Below are 16,953 nucleotides of genomic sequence, written 5' to 3' on the forward strand. Positions count from 1 at the left end.
AAATAAGTAACGCTACAGAGACAGAAGGTAAATTGGTGGTTGTCTAGGGCTGGTAGGGATGAGGGAATTGGGATGAGATGGCTAAAGCAGGGTTTCTTTTTGGGGTGGAAAAAATAATATCCAGACCATATTAGCCTTTTGATGGGGGTACGAACTGTATTTTTGTGTCCTCGGTCTGCAGCACTTAGGACAATACTTGATAAAGATCTATTCAGTGCTAATTAAAGCTTCTGAAAAGGTGCATATTCAAGTTTCCCAGACCCTTAGAGCTTCTTGGCAAGTACCATGAAGAGCTCAGTCTCTTAGCAGTTGCTCTTTAGTAGCTGAAATACTTCAAACACCCAGAGTACAGAGTTCTGTCCTTTTCAAGTGTGGGGCTTATAACTTGTAGGTTTGTTAAAAGACTGAGTTCAATAAAGCTTTAACTTAGAAAATCAATCCTGTACTTGTACACACACATATCTTTTACCTACTTTTACACATTGATTCTAATTCTTCAATGGCTTGTTCAGCCTCCTGGATTTCTTTGTAAATGGCCGCAAGTGGTGCCAGCTCAGCATGCCGTCGATTCAAGGACCTTCGATCCCCTTCACTTGCAGAGATAAGCTGCAGACAATGATCAAGTGTTTGGTACTCCTTACTCAGGTCCTCCATGTATTTCTGTAGTGCTTTATGCTTCCAAAGCAACCTAGTATCTTGACGACAGTATCTCCTGGACCAATTCTTATTTAACAGATGATGGACAGTGTGACTCCTGTTTCGTCTGAAAACCCACAGCCTTGTATCAAGATGTATCTGTGTAAACTGATGAGAATGGGGAGGGACGTGGCATTGGCGGTGACCATTAAGAGGTGGATGTCTAAAAAGCCAAACATACAGGTGACGATTCATCTCAGCATCTGAAACAAAAGAAACACAATCTGAAAAAAATCAACTCCACGGATATAAAAGCTGGAGAAGCCTCAAGAAATCTTGCTCAGCTCACTGTCTCAGCCAGCTCCAAATAGTTCAAAATTCAATAACCCACAAAAAGAAAACAATTCTCCAAGCCTCTAAGTATATTAAAATAAACAAAGATAGCATTTTTTCCCACCCACTCAGCATATATAATTAACTAGGACAAATGAGTAGGAGTGTAATTGATAAATATGTCAATAGACTGGGTTAAATTAGTTATTTCCTAGAAAGCATCAAGAACCTAGAATTGAATGTGTAAACAGGCACCTGTAAAGTAAGAAATAATCATGTAAACTTTAGGTGGCTCATATATTAATAGATTTCTAAAATTTGAAGGAAATATTAACTATTTTCTTGTCTAATTCTTTAACATTAGGCATCTGGATGTCCAAGGAAGTCAAGTAACTTAATCACGATTATTCATTGGGTCGGATAGAGACTAGGGTTTTTCATTCCCAATTATGCAATCACTCTTCACAGGTGCATCCCTTTTAGCTGAGATTCTAAAGAAATAAAACTTTATTAATGACTAAGTATAAAATCCAATGAAAAGGAAAAAAATCATAATATTAAATGAAAAAAGCAGGAGTGAAAACAACATAATCTCAATTAGGTTTTCAAATTTTTCTACAGTATATGGAATACATAGGTTTATGAAGACGTAATCCCATCATAAATTCTATTGGAAGATCCTTATTTTTTAAAAAAGAAACACACCAAAATGTTAATAAAATGATCTCTAGTTGTGGGATTATGGAGACTTTTGCTTGCTTTCTTTTTTTCCCCCTACTTTTTCATTTTCCAAGTTTTCTATGCATACAGCACATATTACTTTTACAATCAGGAAAAAATTACTTTAAGAAATTACAAGTTAGGTGAAATTGGCTGTGTACAATAATTATCTGTTCTCCGTCCCTCTAACAGAGATAATCAAAAGATACAACACACATACACAATGGTTTTGAGTAAGAAAGTGAAAAGATAAAGCGTTCTAAGAAAAATACTTTGCCCCTAAAATCCTGAGGTTCAAAGTTGAAATAAGGGTCAGAATTGATCAGAATCAACCTTTATTGTCTCCAGTGTTCCTACTATGGTAGGTGCATTCATTTATTAGCTCATGTGGTCATTATAAGTCTGCTAACTTGGATATCATTATCTCCTAGGAAATAAAATATTCAAAATGGACTCTTCAAATATTCAAAGTTTGCAGAGTTCTACTAATGAAATTTAACATAATGAATCACATTCGGACGAGGACTGCAGAAGAGTGCACCAATGCCCAGTAGCCACAAATGTTACAGACCTCCAGCAGGAGTTTCCGTGTGTCTTTCACATCTAGTCTCAAACCCATCACAAGAGGAGTGTCCATTTGAAAAATGTCAGAACAACAAAAAAATGCCTAAAAGATTTTTGTTAGAACACTTTTAACTAAATTTCCATTTTAGGGACAGTTAGTAGAATGAGTAACTCTCAAGGTCACGAACCTCAATGTTAAATAAAACCGAAGACATTTACTTTCTAGGGTTATCTATACCTGAGAACAGCAAGTCTTCCCCATCACACAGCACAGTAACTGGATTACTCTGATACTCTAGGAACGACTCTCAGCGTCGGCAAGTCAGAAGTGGCACTGACCCCGCACCAGAGCAGCACGTGTAAGCCTCACTGTGTAAATCGGCATAAGGAGCGATCCCATAGCGAGGCACCATGGGGGGAAAGAGCTGGAGAAAGAAAAAAGACTTTTAAAAGATAAGAAGAGAGAAATGAATTGTGAGTACCTTAAAGAAAAAAAAAAAAAAAAAGACGAAGAAGAACAGGAAGAAAAAAAGGACGTTAGGTTTCCTTACTGAGGTCGGAACCCTCTGTGATCCACTACATTTCAGCCCGACAACCACCGGACCACTTTCACTTCCGGGTTCACTCCTTCCGGGTTGACACTTGATCCCGCCTTCTCCTCCGTCTGGACTCTTCTCCCGAGTTGGAGTCCTTGAGTGTGCGTAACAAAAAGAGAAAAATGACAACGCGAGAAAAGTGCCCACGAGGCGCCGACGCAGTGTACTTACCCAGAGTCCGAGCCCAGGATGTGGTTGCAACGCGGGCCGGGGAGTTGCGGGGGTGCCGGTGCCCGAGTGTAGAATGAACCACAACTCCCAGGAACGCCCACCAAGGAATCCTGGGAGTTGTAGTTTACCTCGTACAGGCGCCCCGCCCCCAACCCCCTAAGCCAAAGGTGGAGCTTTGGTTTTCACAGTTTCAGGCAAGACCAGAAGGGAGAATCTCTACAATTCTGATTAAGAGATCAAGATACAGGAGAATTTCCTCATATAAGGAGACACTAGAGCAGGGATTCCTGATTCTTTTTTACATAAGGATCGCTTTTCATCATTCAAAAATTTAGAGGGTTTTGTGTTTTGCATGTTAATAGCTATACTTTCAGCTGCCATTGCCTAAGAAAGTACCTTATGATTAATTGGGACTATAAATTCGTGTTTTTAAAAATCATAATGGGGATTCAAAAGATGGGTTACTAGATATATCCATAGGTTAGTGATTTTATAGCTGTTGAATGCATATACACAATTTTGGGGTTCAACTTAGATTCATAGTATATAAACCACTGTAAAGAATTAAAAAACCTAAATAATGTGGATACTAACTAATATATATATAGAATAGATAAACAAGTTCATACTGTACAGCACAGGGAACTACATTCAATATCTTGTAGTAACTTATGGTGAAAAAGAATATGAAAAGGAATATATGTATGTTCATGTATGACTGAATCACTATGCTGTACACCAGAAATTGACACAACATTGTAAACTGACTATACTTCAATTATATATATACATATACACATACAAAAAAACCCTAAATAATAAAAAAAATTCCAGGAAAATGCAAACATATTGCCTTAGTTTGAGTATTCCAGTGGGATATAGCCCTTGGCAATCACATGTACAGGTCATTTGACCTTTAAGAGTTTCTTCCTGGGGGCGGGAGGTGGGAAGGGACAGACTGGGAATTCAAAATGTAGAATAGATAAACAAGATTATACTGTATAGCACGGAGAAATATATACAAGATCTCGTGGTAGCTCACAGTGAAAAAAAATGTGACAATGAATATATGCATGTTCATGTATAACTGAAAAATTGTGCTGTACACTGGAATTTGACACAACATTGTAAAATGACTACTACTCAATAAAAAAATGTTAAAAAAAAGAAAAGAGTTTCTTCCTGAAAAGCAAAGGCAAAAAGAATTCCATTTTCCTGACTTCACAGGATATTTTCTTAGGTAATGATCACATATATTAAAAGGAGAATTGGCCATAAATGTAAATATCTAACAGTTATTACCTATTTCAAGGTATCTACTGCTGCCTATAACATATTCTAAATGGTTTAAGCATATTAATTTAATCCTTACAACAACCCTAAATTACACATTTTGCAGAAGAGAAAACTAAGGCACAGACAGTTTAAGTAACTTGTCCAAGAAAAGAACTAGTAAGTGATAGAGTTGAGATTCAATCAAGGCAATCTGTCCTAATGATCTATGGCTCCTAAGCTTTGTTACCGCCTTCCTCCTCCAGAGAAAAGGAAAGAAAACATTGTCATTCATTCAGTAAACATTGAGCACCAGTTATATACTACTTACTGTTCTAGACATGAGAATTTAGCAATGAATAGAAAAAGCAAAACTCTTTGTCCTCATGGAGCTTATGTTCTGGTAGAGAACAAATTCCAAAGAACCCACATAAGTCATTCTCCTAAATTATCCAACAAAATCTTTTAATTCTTTAATTTGATATATCCATGCAGATTTATAAATTAAGTAGTATATATAAAGCTTTCTTCTCCTTAAAAAATAAGACTTAGTGCTATGGGCTAAATTGTATCTCTCCCAAATTCAGTACATTGAAGCTAACTTCTACTGGGACCCTACTTGAGATAGGGCCTTTAAGGCGATTAAGGTTAAATGAGGTCATGAAGTTGGAACCCTAATCTAATAGGATTAGTGCCCTTCTAAGAAGAGACCAGAAAGCTTGTGAGATCTCTTTCAGCACCCTGTCTCACCCTATAAGCACAAAGAGGTCATGTGTGTACACAGCAAGACGGAAGCCACCTATAAGCCAAGAGAAGAGGCCTCAGAATGAAATCTACCTTGCCATAACCTGGATCTTGGACTTTCCAACCTCCAAAACTGTGAGAAATAAATCTCTGTGGTTTAAGCCACTCGGTGTGATCTTTTTGTTATTAGTTATGGCAGCCCAAGCAGACAATGGTATTTACATATGTAAAACATTATTGAGATATACACTAAACTTTATACACTTTATGAATGTTATTCCTCAATTAAAAAAAAAATCCCTGAAGCCATTTATGCTTGGTACTAAAAATATTACTTCCTCCTTCATTTTCTAAGAAAGTAATGTGGTTATAATTATATTATATGCACACAAAGATGTTCACAATATATTATGAAGTGAAAGAGGATGTTAAAAAACTCAGCAAACTATTCCATCTAAAAAACATGCGATGCACATATATTTAAAAGTCCAGTGGAATTATAGGTAATGTTTTCCTTTTTATAGTATTATGAATTTCCTGAAGTTGCACGGTGGGTATTATAAACAAGAAAGCTATAAAAGAAAAAAAAGACATTCTTTCATGTTTGATTGAAAAGCCTTATGGAAGTTATTATTATTGAATCATTCTATGGTTAAATAACTTCTGTTTCCAAAAAGTCTGCGATATTACGGGATAAAAGTTTCCAGATACAGTAATAAAAGAGATGGATTCAGTGGGGGCGGGGGGGGAATAGAATTTTGATTAAATTAGAAACAAGAGCTACCATGTCTGAAATCTTCCTTGCAATAAAGTCAACTATGAATAGTTTCTTTGTTGGATGAATTGGTAATGGGCACTGGGAATTTGGTATCTCTTTGTCAGAAACTAAATGACCTGTGTACCCCTCCTCCAACTTGGAGCATGCTAAAACAACAAAATACATGGGGCTATTTTTTCAGCTCCATTTAGAGCAAAATCAGCCCCAAACCCAAAGGGGTAGGGAATGAGGATTTTCACTGAGCTTCTTCTCAGTGACCTCCAGATTGTTTTAAAGGTTCTGAGGACACTCTTGTGTCTGGAGTACTAACAGAAGGTTGATTTGGGTTCTGTAGGGATTTCACATCAATAAAATGGCCACTCAGGGCTTTCCTTGAGAGAAGAAAAGCACCAGGGTTTCTTCAACCTGGATGGAGCTAGACCAGAGTGGGTGTAGAGGCTGTGGCAGGTTAAGTTGTAACCTTTGGTCCCATCTGGGAAATTTTCAGTGGCACTGAAAGCAACATAAAATCCCAGCACGCAAGCCATATAACACGCTGTGTACACACACTGTGTTTTGCAGCACACTATGAAGATGCACCTGGCTTTCTGGTTCCCCGGAGTTTAGGCTCTTAATCACATCTTGAGACACCTCACAATGTGAAGACTGGCAATGGCTTTGGATTTCATTTTTTAATTTTTCTAATGGAGGTGCTGGGGTTTGAACGCAGGACCCCCGTGCATGCTAAGCCTGTGCTCTACCACTGAGCTACACCCATTCTCCTGGTTTGGGATTTTAATTAGATATATTTTGCTACAGAAAAAGTGAAATCAGGAATTGTTTAGCAATTTAATACACAATTCAAGCTCTCACTAAGGCAGGAAAGAAAGAAAAAAAAACAAAGATTATTCTATTTGTATTCTTATAAACAATTTTTCCTGAGAGAAGCAGAATACAAACAATGAAAAGGCAGCATTTCTTATTTTCATATATTCATACTGGTTCCCAAGTTTTTCATAGTTTTAAAAAAATAGAGCTAAGAAACACGCCACCTGCTGGCGTTATTGAAACTAGATCACAAATAATTTTCAGTCAAACGATGTTTAGTAAGCAAGACTTGAAATGTCAGCTTACACTGTATTCCTTTTACTCTAAAAACCTTTAAAAGAAAAAAGAAAAAAAAAAACCAAAGGGTAGATCCTGGAAATTCCTTTTTCTTCCCTTAAACTTGTATTAGCCTAGGTTGAAGTCAACTTTGTTAACAAGCTCGTTTAGTGTTGTCTCCTATAACTTCTTGGTAATTTCATCTCTTCCATTTTTCATCCTCAATTTCAGGCTAAATATTTTTCTTTCAGGCTAAACATTATTACACTTCAGTTTTGAATTATACATTTCAAACCTTCATTTCAATACATTTAATTTGTTCAGCTTTTTCTACTAACAGTAGTCTTCATATGTCTTTATAAGCATTACTTTCCAACTTAGATCCAAATCCTCCACTGTAATCTATACTCTGTGCATGTGTGTCTAGATATGTCTTTTTATTTTTTCCCTGTTTATTAAGAAATGTTTTGAACATGTTAAAAAATTGAGAATAGTAAAATGATCCCCTGTGCACCCATCATGAATTCTCAATATTATCAGCTCAGAGTTTCACTTGCCCTCCTCCCTCCCTCTTTCACCCTCAGTGGATTAATTTGAAGCAAATACAAAACACCGTAACTTTTCATCTGTAAATAATCTTGTATGTAGCTCCAGAAGATAAAGACTTTCAAAACATAGTCACCCCTAAAAAATTAAAAAATAACTTCTTAATATTATCAAATATCTAGTCAGTGTTCAAATTTCCCTGAGTCAGATTTTTTTTTCTTTCTTTTTTTTTTTTTTTTTGGCAGTTTGTTCATATCAAGATTCAAGTAAGGTCTGGACATTGCAATTTGTTGCTATGTAATATATTTGGTTTGTTTTAATCTATATGTTCCTCCTTCTTTTTTGTTTACTTGCAATGTATTTGTTGAAACCAGAATTTTGGCCTTGAAGAGTTTCCCACAGTCCAGATTTTTCTACACTTGTGTTGTGGTGTTATCATCTTCCTTTGTTTTTTGTATTTCCTATAAACTGGTCTAGAAGCTTGACCAGACTCAGATTTACTGTTTTTTGGGTATTTTTTTTGTTTGTTTGTTTTTGGCAAAACTACTTCATAGGTGGGTTAGATACTTACAAAGGAATATGCAAAATATTTAGATGTGTCTTTTAAAAATACTAGAAGCTCTTGATTTCGTAGATCCCATTATTTCATTAGAGTTGCAAAATAGTGCTATTTTATCATTCTGTCTTCATTTTTTAGCTGGAACCTCTACAAAGAGAAACCTCTCCTCATCAACTATTTGTTGACCTTGCTTTGAAATTTTTAAAAGAAAAAATGAAAACTTTGCCAAAGTGGAAAAGCGAGCAAATTCATTCTAAGAGAAGTAAGCCAGAAAGAGAAAGAAAAATACCATATGATATCACCTATATGTGGAATCTTAAAAAAAAAAAAAAAAAAGACCCAAATGAACTTATTTACAAAACAGAAACAGACTCACAGACATAGAAAACAAACTTATGGTAACAAGGGGAAAATAAGATGGGAAGGGATAAACTGGGAGGTAGATTTGCAGATACAAACTATTGTATATAAAATAGAAAAGTTTCTTCTGTATAGCACAAGAAACTACATTCAATATCTTGTAGTAACCTATAATGAAAAAGAATATGAAAATGAATATATGTATGACTCAAACATTATGCTTTACACCAGAAATTGACACAACATTGTAAACTGACTATACTCCAATTAAAAAAAAAAATATATATATATATAAAAATAACAAAGCAAAAAAAAAAGCTTTGTTTCTGAGCAGTTTCCAGGATTTCCAAATTCTATTTCAATCTTATCTTTTTAGTAATACAGCAATTCTCTGCAATTTTCAAATCCCCAAAGTTCTGAAAAAGCTTATTTTCAATTCAAAAATCAAAAATCTCTGAAAACTAGAGGGAAGGATATAGCTCAGTGGTGGAGCATGTGCTTAGCACTCATGAGGTCCTGGGTTCAATCCCCAGCACCTCCATTAAAAAACAAACAAATAAATAAATAAATTTAATTATCTACCTACCGCCCTCCCCCAAATCTCTGGAAACAGAAGGATTTTTTTTTTTTGTAACTCATTTGATGGGCAAACCTGCCCTAACAAGTTTGGCAGGTAAGCCAACTGAGTCTGAAGTGAGGCCATTTATATCTGAATTTATTTCACTAGGAATGAATATTCATATATTTTACTGAAGAAATATTTATGTGTTGGATTACAGAGAGCTACCCCAGATTCTGCTGAGAGTGCTATGTAACGTAAATGTGTGTTTACCATTATAAATCCAAAATAACCTGAAGTTTGAAAACATTTGGTCCAAGCATTTCAGGTAAAGAACTGTGAGCTGTGACAATATAGTAGTTAACATTCACCAAGTATTTGTTCTTTACCAGGTAGTGTTCTAAATGTCTCACATTTAACTAATGCACTCAGTCTTCTCAACAACCCTATGAATTGCAGAGGCACAGCACGGCTAGACGACTTGCTCAAGATTGTGCCCAAGGGACAGTCTAATGGCCAAAGGGATTTGAACCAAGAAGGCTGGGCTGCACTATGACCTTGATTCTGCCTCCTATACTTTCTCTCTTAGTAACTGGCATATCATTCTCCCAGCTCTCCATGATCTGACTCCAATCTCCAGACTCCTTCTTCTGTTGTGACATCCTCCAAGAATCTCATATTGCAGCTCAGCCAGATAACTCCTTATTTCCCCCAAAACGTACTTTCAAAATTGTCTTTTTTGTTCATATTGCCAAAGGATATTTTTTTAAAGGTAAGATTATGACTTTTGTACAAGTAGGAAATGTACAACTGTCAAACGTACAACAAAATTTTTAATTAATTAACCGTTCATTAATGAGGGATGTTATAATTTGCTAAACAAAAATCCCAAGATAAAACATAAATACACCATAAAGAATGCTGAAACAAATTTATTTAAAAGAAGAAAAACTGCAGAGAACTATATTCAGTATCTTAGAGTAACCTATAATGAAAAAGAATATGAAAATGAATATATGTACGTATACATAAGACTGAACTGATGCTGTACCCCAGAAATTTACACAACATTGTAAGCTGACTATACTTCAATAAAAAAAATAATAAAAATAAAATTTTAAAAAGATGAAAAATTGGTCAATATATATACAAGACAATAATCATTTGCATCTGTTATACAAATTTGCATTTCTAGGGACAAGAATCATTTGCATTGTTAGCAGTTGTCTACAATCTTAAAGTGTTGTGAAATAGCTCAAAAGCAATGAAAAACAGTTAACTTAGCAGGAGTTTCTATAATCTTTTTTGCCATCATTTCAATATCTCACAATTTTTCTTGACAATACTGATTCCTCTGCCTGGAGTGCAATTCATTGAAATTATCTTTGCCAAACCAGTACTTATTGAATACCTACTATGCGCCAAGCACTCTGCATCTTTTATAGACCAGTTTATCCTCCTCAGCACAGTTCTTCCTTTAAACTCCCATATAATCTCAATCACATCTCTTATAATATTGTTGAATCTTTCCTTGTATTATATCAATTCATTATTCACACTTTGTTTTACAGTTCTGGGGTGCAAGATACAAGTTCCAAATTTGAAATCTCTTTGGCAGAAGATGATAAGTTACTTTCCTTGAGGAGGTGAAAACAACTGCCGTTCAATTTAACAAATGTGTTTTTGATGCTATGCTGCCCATAAGGTACTATGCTATGTCCTACTGGAAGATGATTAATCCAACAAAGATTTTTTATTTTTTGAGAACCAACCATAAAACACAGGGAATACACAGTGTGCCAGGACTCAGACATCAGCAGTTTTTTAAGCTCCTTAGGTTATACAAAAGTGCAGCCCAGGTTGAGAACCACTGTCTTCAAACAATTGACAATTTATAAAACATAAAACAGAGTAAGACAAAGGCATTAAAAAAGGACAAAGTGCTATGTAAATTAACAGAAGAGATCAGATCTACTGGATCAGATCTACTGAACAGGCTTGGAAAGATCTTATGAAAGATAATGCCTTTGAGATGAAGGACTGGAAAAGATAAAAATTAGGCTGATAGGAGAACAAGCTCATAAAACTATCAGGTTTAGCAAAAGTATGGAGTTCAGAAAATACTGGACCTGCTGTACCCACTGTTTCCACTGCTCTAGGAGAGAAAAATCTGAGAAGAGACTGAGTTCTATACAGTCAGGGGCCATTGAAAGTTTTGATACACTAAGTGACCCGTTTAAAAATTCGGATAGAAAAGACAAATCTAGAACAACGTGCAAAATGAAATGGAGAGGTCCGAGGAGGGTATAGCTCAGTGGTAGAATGCATACTTGCCATGCACGAGGTTCTGGGTTCAATCTCCAGCACCTCCATTAAAAAAAGAAAGAAACAAAGAAGTGGAGAGGAGAGAGCCTGAAAGTAGAGTTAAGAGGTGATTAGTTTCTGCAATATTTAATTTTAAGGTAGAGTTGGAATAGAAAGCAGGGGAGAAAAGGGAGAAATGTGATGGATCTAGAATCTAAAGGACTAGGCAACTTGGATGTGGGAAATAATAAAGAGGAGTCAAAGTTGATCAGAAAATTGTAACTACAAGAGTGGTGTCATTAACAAAAATAGAGGAGTCAGGACTTGGACTGGTTTGATGGGAAGATGTTATATTTTATTTTTACTATTCAAGTAGAAAATGCTAATAAGACATCTAGATGGAGATGTTTAACAAAGAAGTGGACATGCAGGTGAAGAGACCAAAGAGGGCTTGAAACTGGAGACAGATTTGTAATCTGCTGTTACTAATGGAGGCTATGGAAGCAGGAGATTTCATTCCATTTTGCTGATGAGTAGCAGGTGCTCAATGAACATGTTTCATTGTGGTTGTTGAAGAAGAAAAGCTGAACTGTCTGGACAATCAACATTTAGAAGGAAGAGGAGATGATGGAGGACCCAGAGAAGGACTAAGAGGAGGGACAAGAAGAAATCCAAGATTCTGCTGGGTCTTGGTGACCTAAGGCAGAAAAAGTCAAGGACGGGGTGGCCCACTGTGTGAAATAAGGAGGTTAAGGAAACTGTGGACTGAAAACAATCTTTGGATTTGGCCACAGATATTTTTGTTAGTTACAGTGTAACGGATATTCTTGTAACAAAGTACAGAACAAATGAATTGGGTGATATTTCAGAGACCATTTTCAAAAAGGGCAGAAGCCAAATCTTAAAGAGGATTAGATTAGGACTGCCACTTTCCAAGAAGAAACCCCATTTTCTCTTTCAGAGTGACCTTTTAAAAAAATAAATCAGATCACGTTACTTTCCTGCTTAAAATGCTTCAATAGATTCCCATTGAATTTAGAAGACTAAATCAAACCACATTGCCTGAGATGTCAAGCCCTGGACAAACTGGCCCTACGGTTTCGACTGAACTGTGCACAACTTCCCTCTCCCCGTGACCCTCCGCGCACCTCCTTGACCCTGCAGTTCTTACCTGACCATGCCCATCATGTTACTGTATTAGGGCGTGTCCCCTACTCTGAAATGTGCTGTCCCAGCTTCTTACCTGGATGGTTCCCTTCTCATCCTTTCCATCTCTGTTCACAGCATCACCTCTCCAGAGGCTGTTCTAGATCATTCCTGAGCACCTGGTTTAAAGTATGTAGTTCTCAGTGGGGAGGGTATAGCTCAAGTGGTAGAAACAGTAAAGTATATAGTTCAGTCCTCAACCCCCGTTGCCCTCACTTGACCTTATTTTATTTCCTCCCCAGGACTTACCACAGTCTGGAAGGAATTTCTTGTTTCTTTCTGTGTTTGTCTGCCTCTTCCCAGAGAATATAAACACCAGGAGAGAGAAAATGCAAACAGTGGGGAGGAGTAACCAATGAGTAAAAGTTTAGGAAAAGCCAAAGGAGGTGGAATCCAGCACTCCCAGGGAGGAATGAAGTGCCCTTGCTTCTGAAACAAGAGCACAGAAGGGAGAAGAGAGAGAAATGTTTCGCAATCTGATGAGTTCTTTTCCATCAGCCTTTAATTACGTGGTTCAGTTGGTGGTGACAATAGCAGCAAATGACTTGATTTTACCCTGTCAGCTGGCTTTGTAAGATATGCTATGTAGGTGGGGTGGGGAACATCCTTTTCTAGATTCTTTTCTCCCTGGCTCTACCAGGCTTTGCGGGAGAACCAATGGCGCATATCCTGTATGTAAAAAGTGCTTTGGGACTGTTCAGGTCTTTACAGGTGCCGCTACCATGATTTTACTGAGTGCAGGATTCCAAAGGAGGTGCACCCTGCCTGAAGCACCAGGAGAGAACATCTGGGTGGTGGCCCCCCGGGGCTTCAGCATTCTTCCCGAGGGACAGCGAAGTTCATATTTACAATGCGTTTGTTTTTTCCTATGGGCTTAGAAATGACTAAGCACTACATTCACATAACCCCGCTGTGAAAGATTACAATAATGTTATCATAACCCCATTTTCTGTTGAAAGGTGGAAATAAGATTTGCTCCAGACTAAACAGGAAGTCAGTAATAAAAGTATAGCCACAGCTAATCCTGCCTCTCTGACTGTGCTTGCATGGTATCTTTTAGACACTCCAAGGTTCAGGGTGACAACTACCAGCAGCTATTGACATTCCTTTCAATTCCCCCTACCTCTCCCCTCACCCCCATCCTAGTGTAGACAACCGAGGTATTCCTGCATCACTTATCGCAGTGTGTGAAAGACAGATGAGGGAAATACTAAATACCAGTATTTATAGCTACCCACTTCTCAGTGTCTGCGATCGCAGATTTCCTTTGCCTTCCTGGGAGATGCTGGGGAGACTGTGGTTGGGGGATATTTAGCAGTGGGTGGGAAGCTGCAGACTGCAAATGAAGAACCAGCAGCACCTGCCCGATTTAGGGGCAGGAGAGAGCCACGGTGGAGATCTAGCAGCCACCAGAGAGAGTGGGGACAGGTAATGATCTGTCATAAATTAGGCTCGACTATGCCTACGGGAAACTTTCATAAAAGATAAACATAACTTGTCTCATTTACATTTGGTACTATGCTAGGTTCCCCTCTTCTATTTTTTTTTTTCAATTTGTCATTTTGAAATTGGTCTAGAGGTGAGGCTGAGTGGCTTGAGCTGGTTGAGGTACGTTCCAGAAAAGTCCAGGTCCTCCAGCTTGGGGAGAATCAATGGATAACCTGACTGCAGCACTGGAACTTCAGCTCTTCCCAAGCATGTAGATTAATTGGGAGCCGAAGAATTTTCAGGAATCCGAAATGCCACGGTGAACAGTGGGTAGGACTATGGGAGTGGTTGGGTCTGAGGATGCTGTGAGCCCATTCCTCTGCCCTTCCCTGCTAGGTGTCAAGGAGACTAAGACCTCAGGTGCCACTCAGCCAAGTTTCCCACCTAGCCTTCCTTGTCTACTTCCTAAAGGCTTGGGGAGCCTAGTTTCTGTCCAGAACACATAAGCGGTTCTGGACCTTCCCTTTTTTTTTTTTTTTTGGTGGGGGTATGGGGTTGGTAATTAAATTTATTTATTTAATGGTACTGGGGATGAACCCAGGACCTTGTGCATGCTAAGCAGGCATTCTACCACTGAACTATATACCTCCCCTCCCCCCGACCTCCCCATCTCCTTTAATAACGTTCCTTCCCTATTTAAAAGACTCTGAGATACTTTCTCCCATCACCAATCAACTCAGGCTATAGGGAAGAAAAAAATAAAGTGAGCCCAACCTGGCTCTGACTACAGCCCATTAAATGCAACTATACACCAATTACCCTGCAGTCTCACAAATATGCATAAATGAAGATCCACGACATGTATCAATAAGTTTATGTACCTAATATTTACATATTCCTTAATACTAAACTTACACGGTATGTATAGCTATTCTTGTCAACTATATTTGTCTTTCTAGACTCACATATTTTTGTCAATATGCTGCTTTTTATATACGGCAAAGAGTGCCCCAGAGTTGGAAGAGCCTGGGTTTGAATCCTGTTTCTATCATCAAATGGCTTTTATAAAGTGGAGCCGTTTAAGGAGAAAGAGTAGGTAGGCTGAGAGAATCAGCAGCCCCATAAAACCACCATAATTCTCAATTACAATGCTAGGTGTTCTAAACTGATGAGAATACTTTTTTTCTGACACTTCAAACGTGCTTTCACATTGCCCGGTTTCAAGTCCTGCCCAAGTCCGGTGAATACGTCTTTGGTCTGCCATGAAAGAAAAGGCTTCTCTCGAAATCTAAGTCGAAGGGGTAAAGTAGGAAAACAAGTTCGTTCTACATCAAGAAATGTACTTTTGAGTCGAGCACTGTTCAAATTCCTGAGCGGAGAGAAATCAAGAAAGTCAGACTCTGATATAACTAACAGTATCTTGTACCACAAGCCCAACAAGCAGAGCCCAATACAAGGCAGCGACTTATGAGGGGGTACGGTGCACGAGACTCACTCGGGGCCGACGTGCTGGTGACAGAAGCGACCGCCCGACACACGCCCCCGCGCTCCTCGCGGCCGGGCGCCCCGCGCATGCGCAAGCCGCGTCGGTCGAGGGGGGCGGGCCCTGGCTGCCATCTTGTCGCGCGCGGTAGCCACCGCCGCTGCCCCCAAAGCCAGGCTGCAGCTCCGGGGATCCTGCCCAAACAGCTTTCTTTTTCCATGACAACCCTGCCCGCCAGCCCTGCCCAGGCTGCCCAGCCCCAGCTCCAGGCCAATGAACTGATCCGTCGCCCGCAGCCCAACTCTTAGCTGCAGCTTGTCCCAGTGCCCATCCCACGGAACGGAGCGCGCGGGCGCCCAGCCTCCCCGCCGGCCGCGATGCCGAACGTGCAGCTGCCACCCAAGGAGAGCAACCTCTTCAAGCGCGTCTTGGTGAGTGGCCGGCGGCCGCGCCGCAGACCTCCTGCAGCCCCGGGCCTGGCGCGGCGAGCCGTCCGGCGGCGACGGCGCCTGCGCGGCGGGGCTCGGCCGCGCCGGGTTCTTTGTTTATGTGCGAGCCGGCACGACCCGACCGCCGCCTCCGCCCGGCCGCCGCCCGGCTCTCCTCCCTCCGCGGCCGCACCTTCCAGAGACTTCCCGCCGCAGTCACCCCGGGCGAGGGCGCGCCAGCCACGGCCGGCCTCGCCTCCTCCCCCAGTGCGCCCCAGCCTCCCTGCGTCCAGGTGTTGGTTCACGGCTTTGTGTTGAATCTGCTGCGCCTCGACACCTGCGAAAGCGGGAGCGATCCTGGGGTGGGTGGGGTACGATTTATACCCGTTACGGGGAAATAAAACCCTCACAGGCCAAGCCTCTGTTTGGGAGAGTGTGCCCCTTTCTGGTGTGCCGTTCTGACCCTCTTTGTGACTCGAGCTAAGTTGCACAGTCGAACACAGCTCAGGTTGCTTCTAACTGGTGCAGGCCCTGTCGTGACTAAGTGATTAAAGCCGCGCGGACGGGCTGGTGTTGCACTTAAGCGGAGCATTTGCTTCGTTTCCGAGCGGAAACCTGAGTAATGACCCCGTAATGATGACCACGGCCGGCCGAGAGGGGAGTTTGCTGTAGGTTGTGTGTCAGCGTCCTGGTGTCTTCACGGTTTTCCAGGTTCCATTCTTGCAGGCAGGAGAGCCAGCCTGCCTTCGCGCTGCTCAGCATACACTGGCTACCGTAGATTTGAAACTTACATGGTCAATAGATAGCCGTCTGTCAGTCATATAAAGACAAGCGTTTAGGTTTTAACGGTGTATTTGTTAATTAATCCCCGGTTGTGTTGATTATGTGACTATTAGCTGTTGCTTACCTTTATTGTAACTAAAATACTAAGTTTAGCATGGTTTTAAAAGTATTATCAACTGGGGGGGAGGGCAGAGCTCAGTGGTAGAGAGCATGTTTAGCATGTACAAGGTCCTGGGTTCAATCCCCAGTACCTCCATTAAAAAAAAAAATCTACCCCCCAAAATAAAAAAATAAAAGAATCAAGAAAAGTAGTATCAACTGCAGATGAAAAATCTTAGAAATCAAGCTAATAGAAACTTTACACTTAGTCTTCAGAATGTTTTAAAAAAAGATGCATAGG

The 16,953-nt window shown here is 39.7% G+C and overlaps 2 protein-coding genes across 15 annotated transcripts in view; one reads left to right on the forward strand and one right to left on the reverse strand.

The window, feature by feature from the left end:
• The window catches only part of MTRF1 (mitochondrial translation release factor 1), a 32,744-nt gene extending 29,675 nt beyond the window's left edge, over nucleotides 1-3,069 (reverse strand). The window contains exons 1-3 of one of the 5 annotated variants that reach the window (XM_032496056.1): nucleotides 2,805-3,069; nucleotides 2,492-2,678; nucleotides 474-899 (exon numbers count right to left, since the gene is read on the reverse strand). In XM_032496056.1, coding sequence (XP_032351947.1) covers nucleotides 474-891 — 418 coding nt within the window. In that variant the 5' untranslated portion in view covers nucleotides 892-899; nucleotides 2,492-2,678; nucleotides 2,805-3,069. The other 4 variants (XM_014552005.2, XM_032496055.1, XM_032496054.1 and 1 more) reach the window with 4 other exon arrangements.
• Nucleotides 3,070-15,344: 12,275 nt separating this feature from the next.
• NAA16 (N-alpha-acetyltransferase 16, NatA auxiliary subunit) overlaps nucleotides 15,345-16,953 on the forward strand; it is a 57,803-nt gene continuing 56,194 nt past the window's right edge. For 2 of the 10 annotated variants that reach the window (XM_032496052.1, XM_032496053.1), the window contains exon 1: nucleotides 15,345-15,773. In XM_032496052.1, the coding sequence (XP_032351943.1) occupies nucleotides 15,720-15,773 (54 nt within the window). In that variant the 5' untranslated portion in view covers nucleotides 15,345-15,719. The remainder of the gene's footprint in view (nucleotides 15,774-16,953) is intronic. The other 8 variants (XR_004325622.1, XR_004325623.1, XM_032496051.1 and 5 more) reach the window with 7 other exon arrangements.

Source organism: Camelus ferus, chromosome 14, assembly GCF_009834535.1.
Source record: "Camelus ferus isolate YT-003-E chromosome 14, BCGSAC_Cfer_1.0, whole genome shotgun sequence".
NCBI lineage: Eukaryota > Metazoa > Chordata > Mammalia > Artiodactyla > Camelidae > Camelus > Camelus ferus.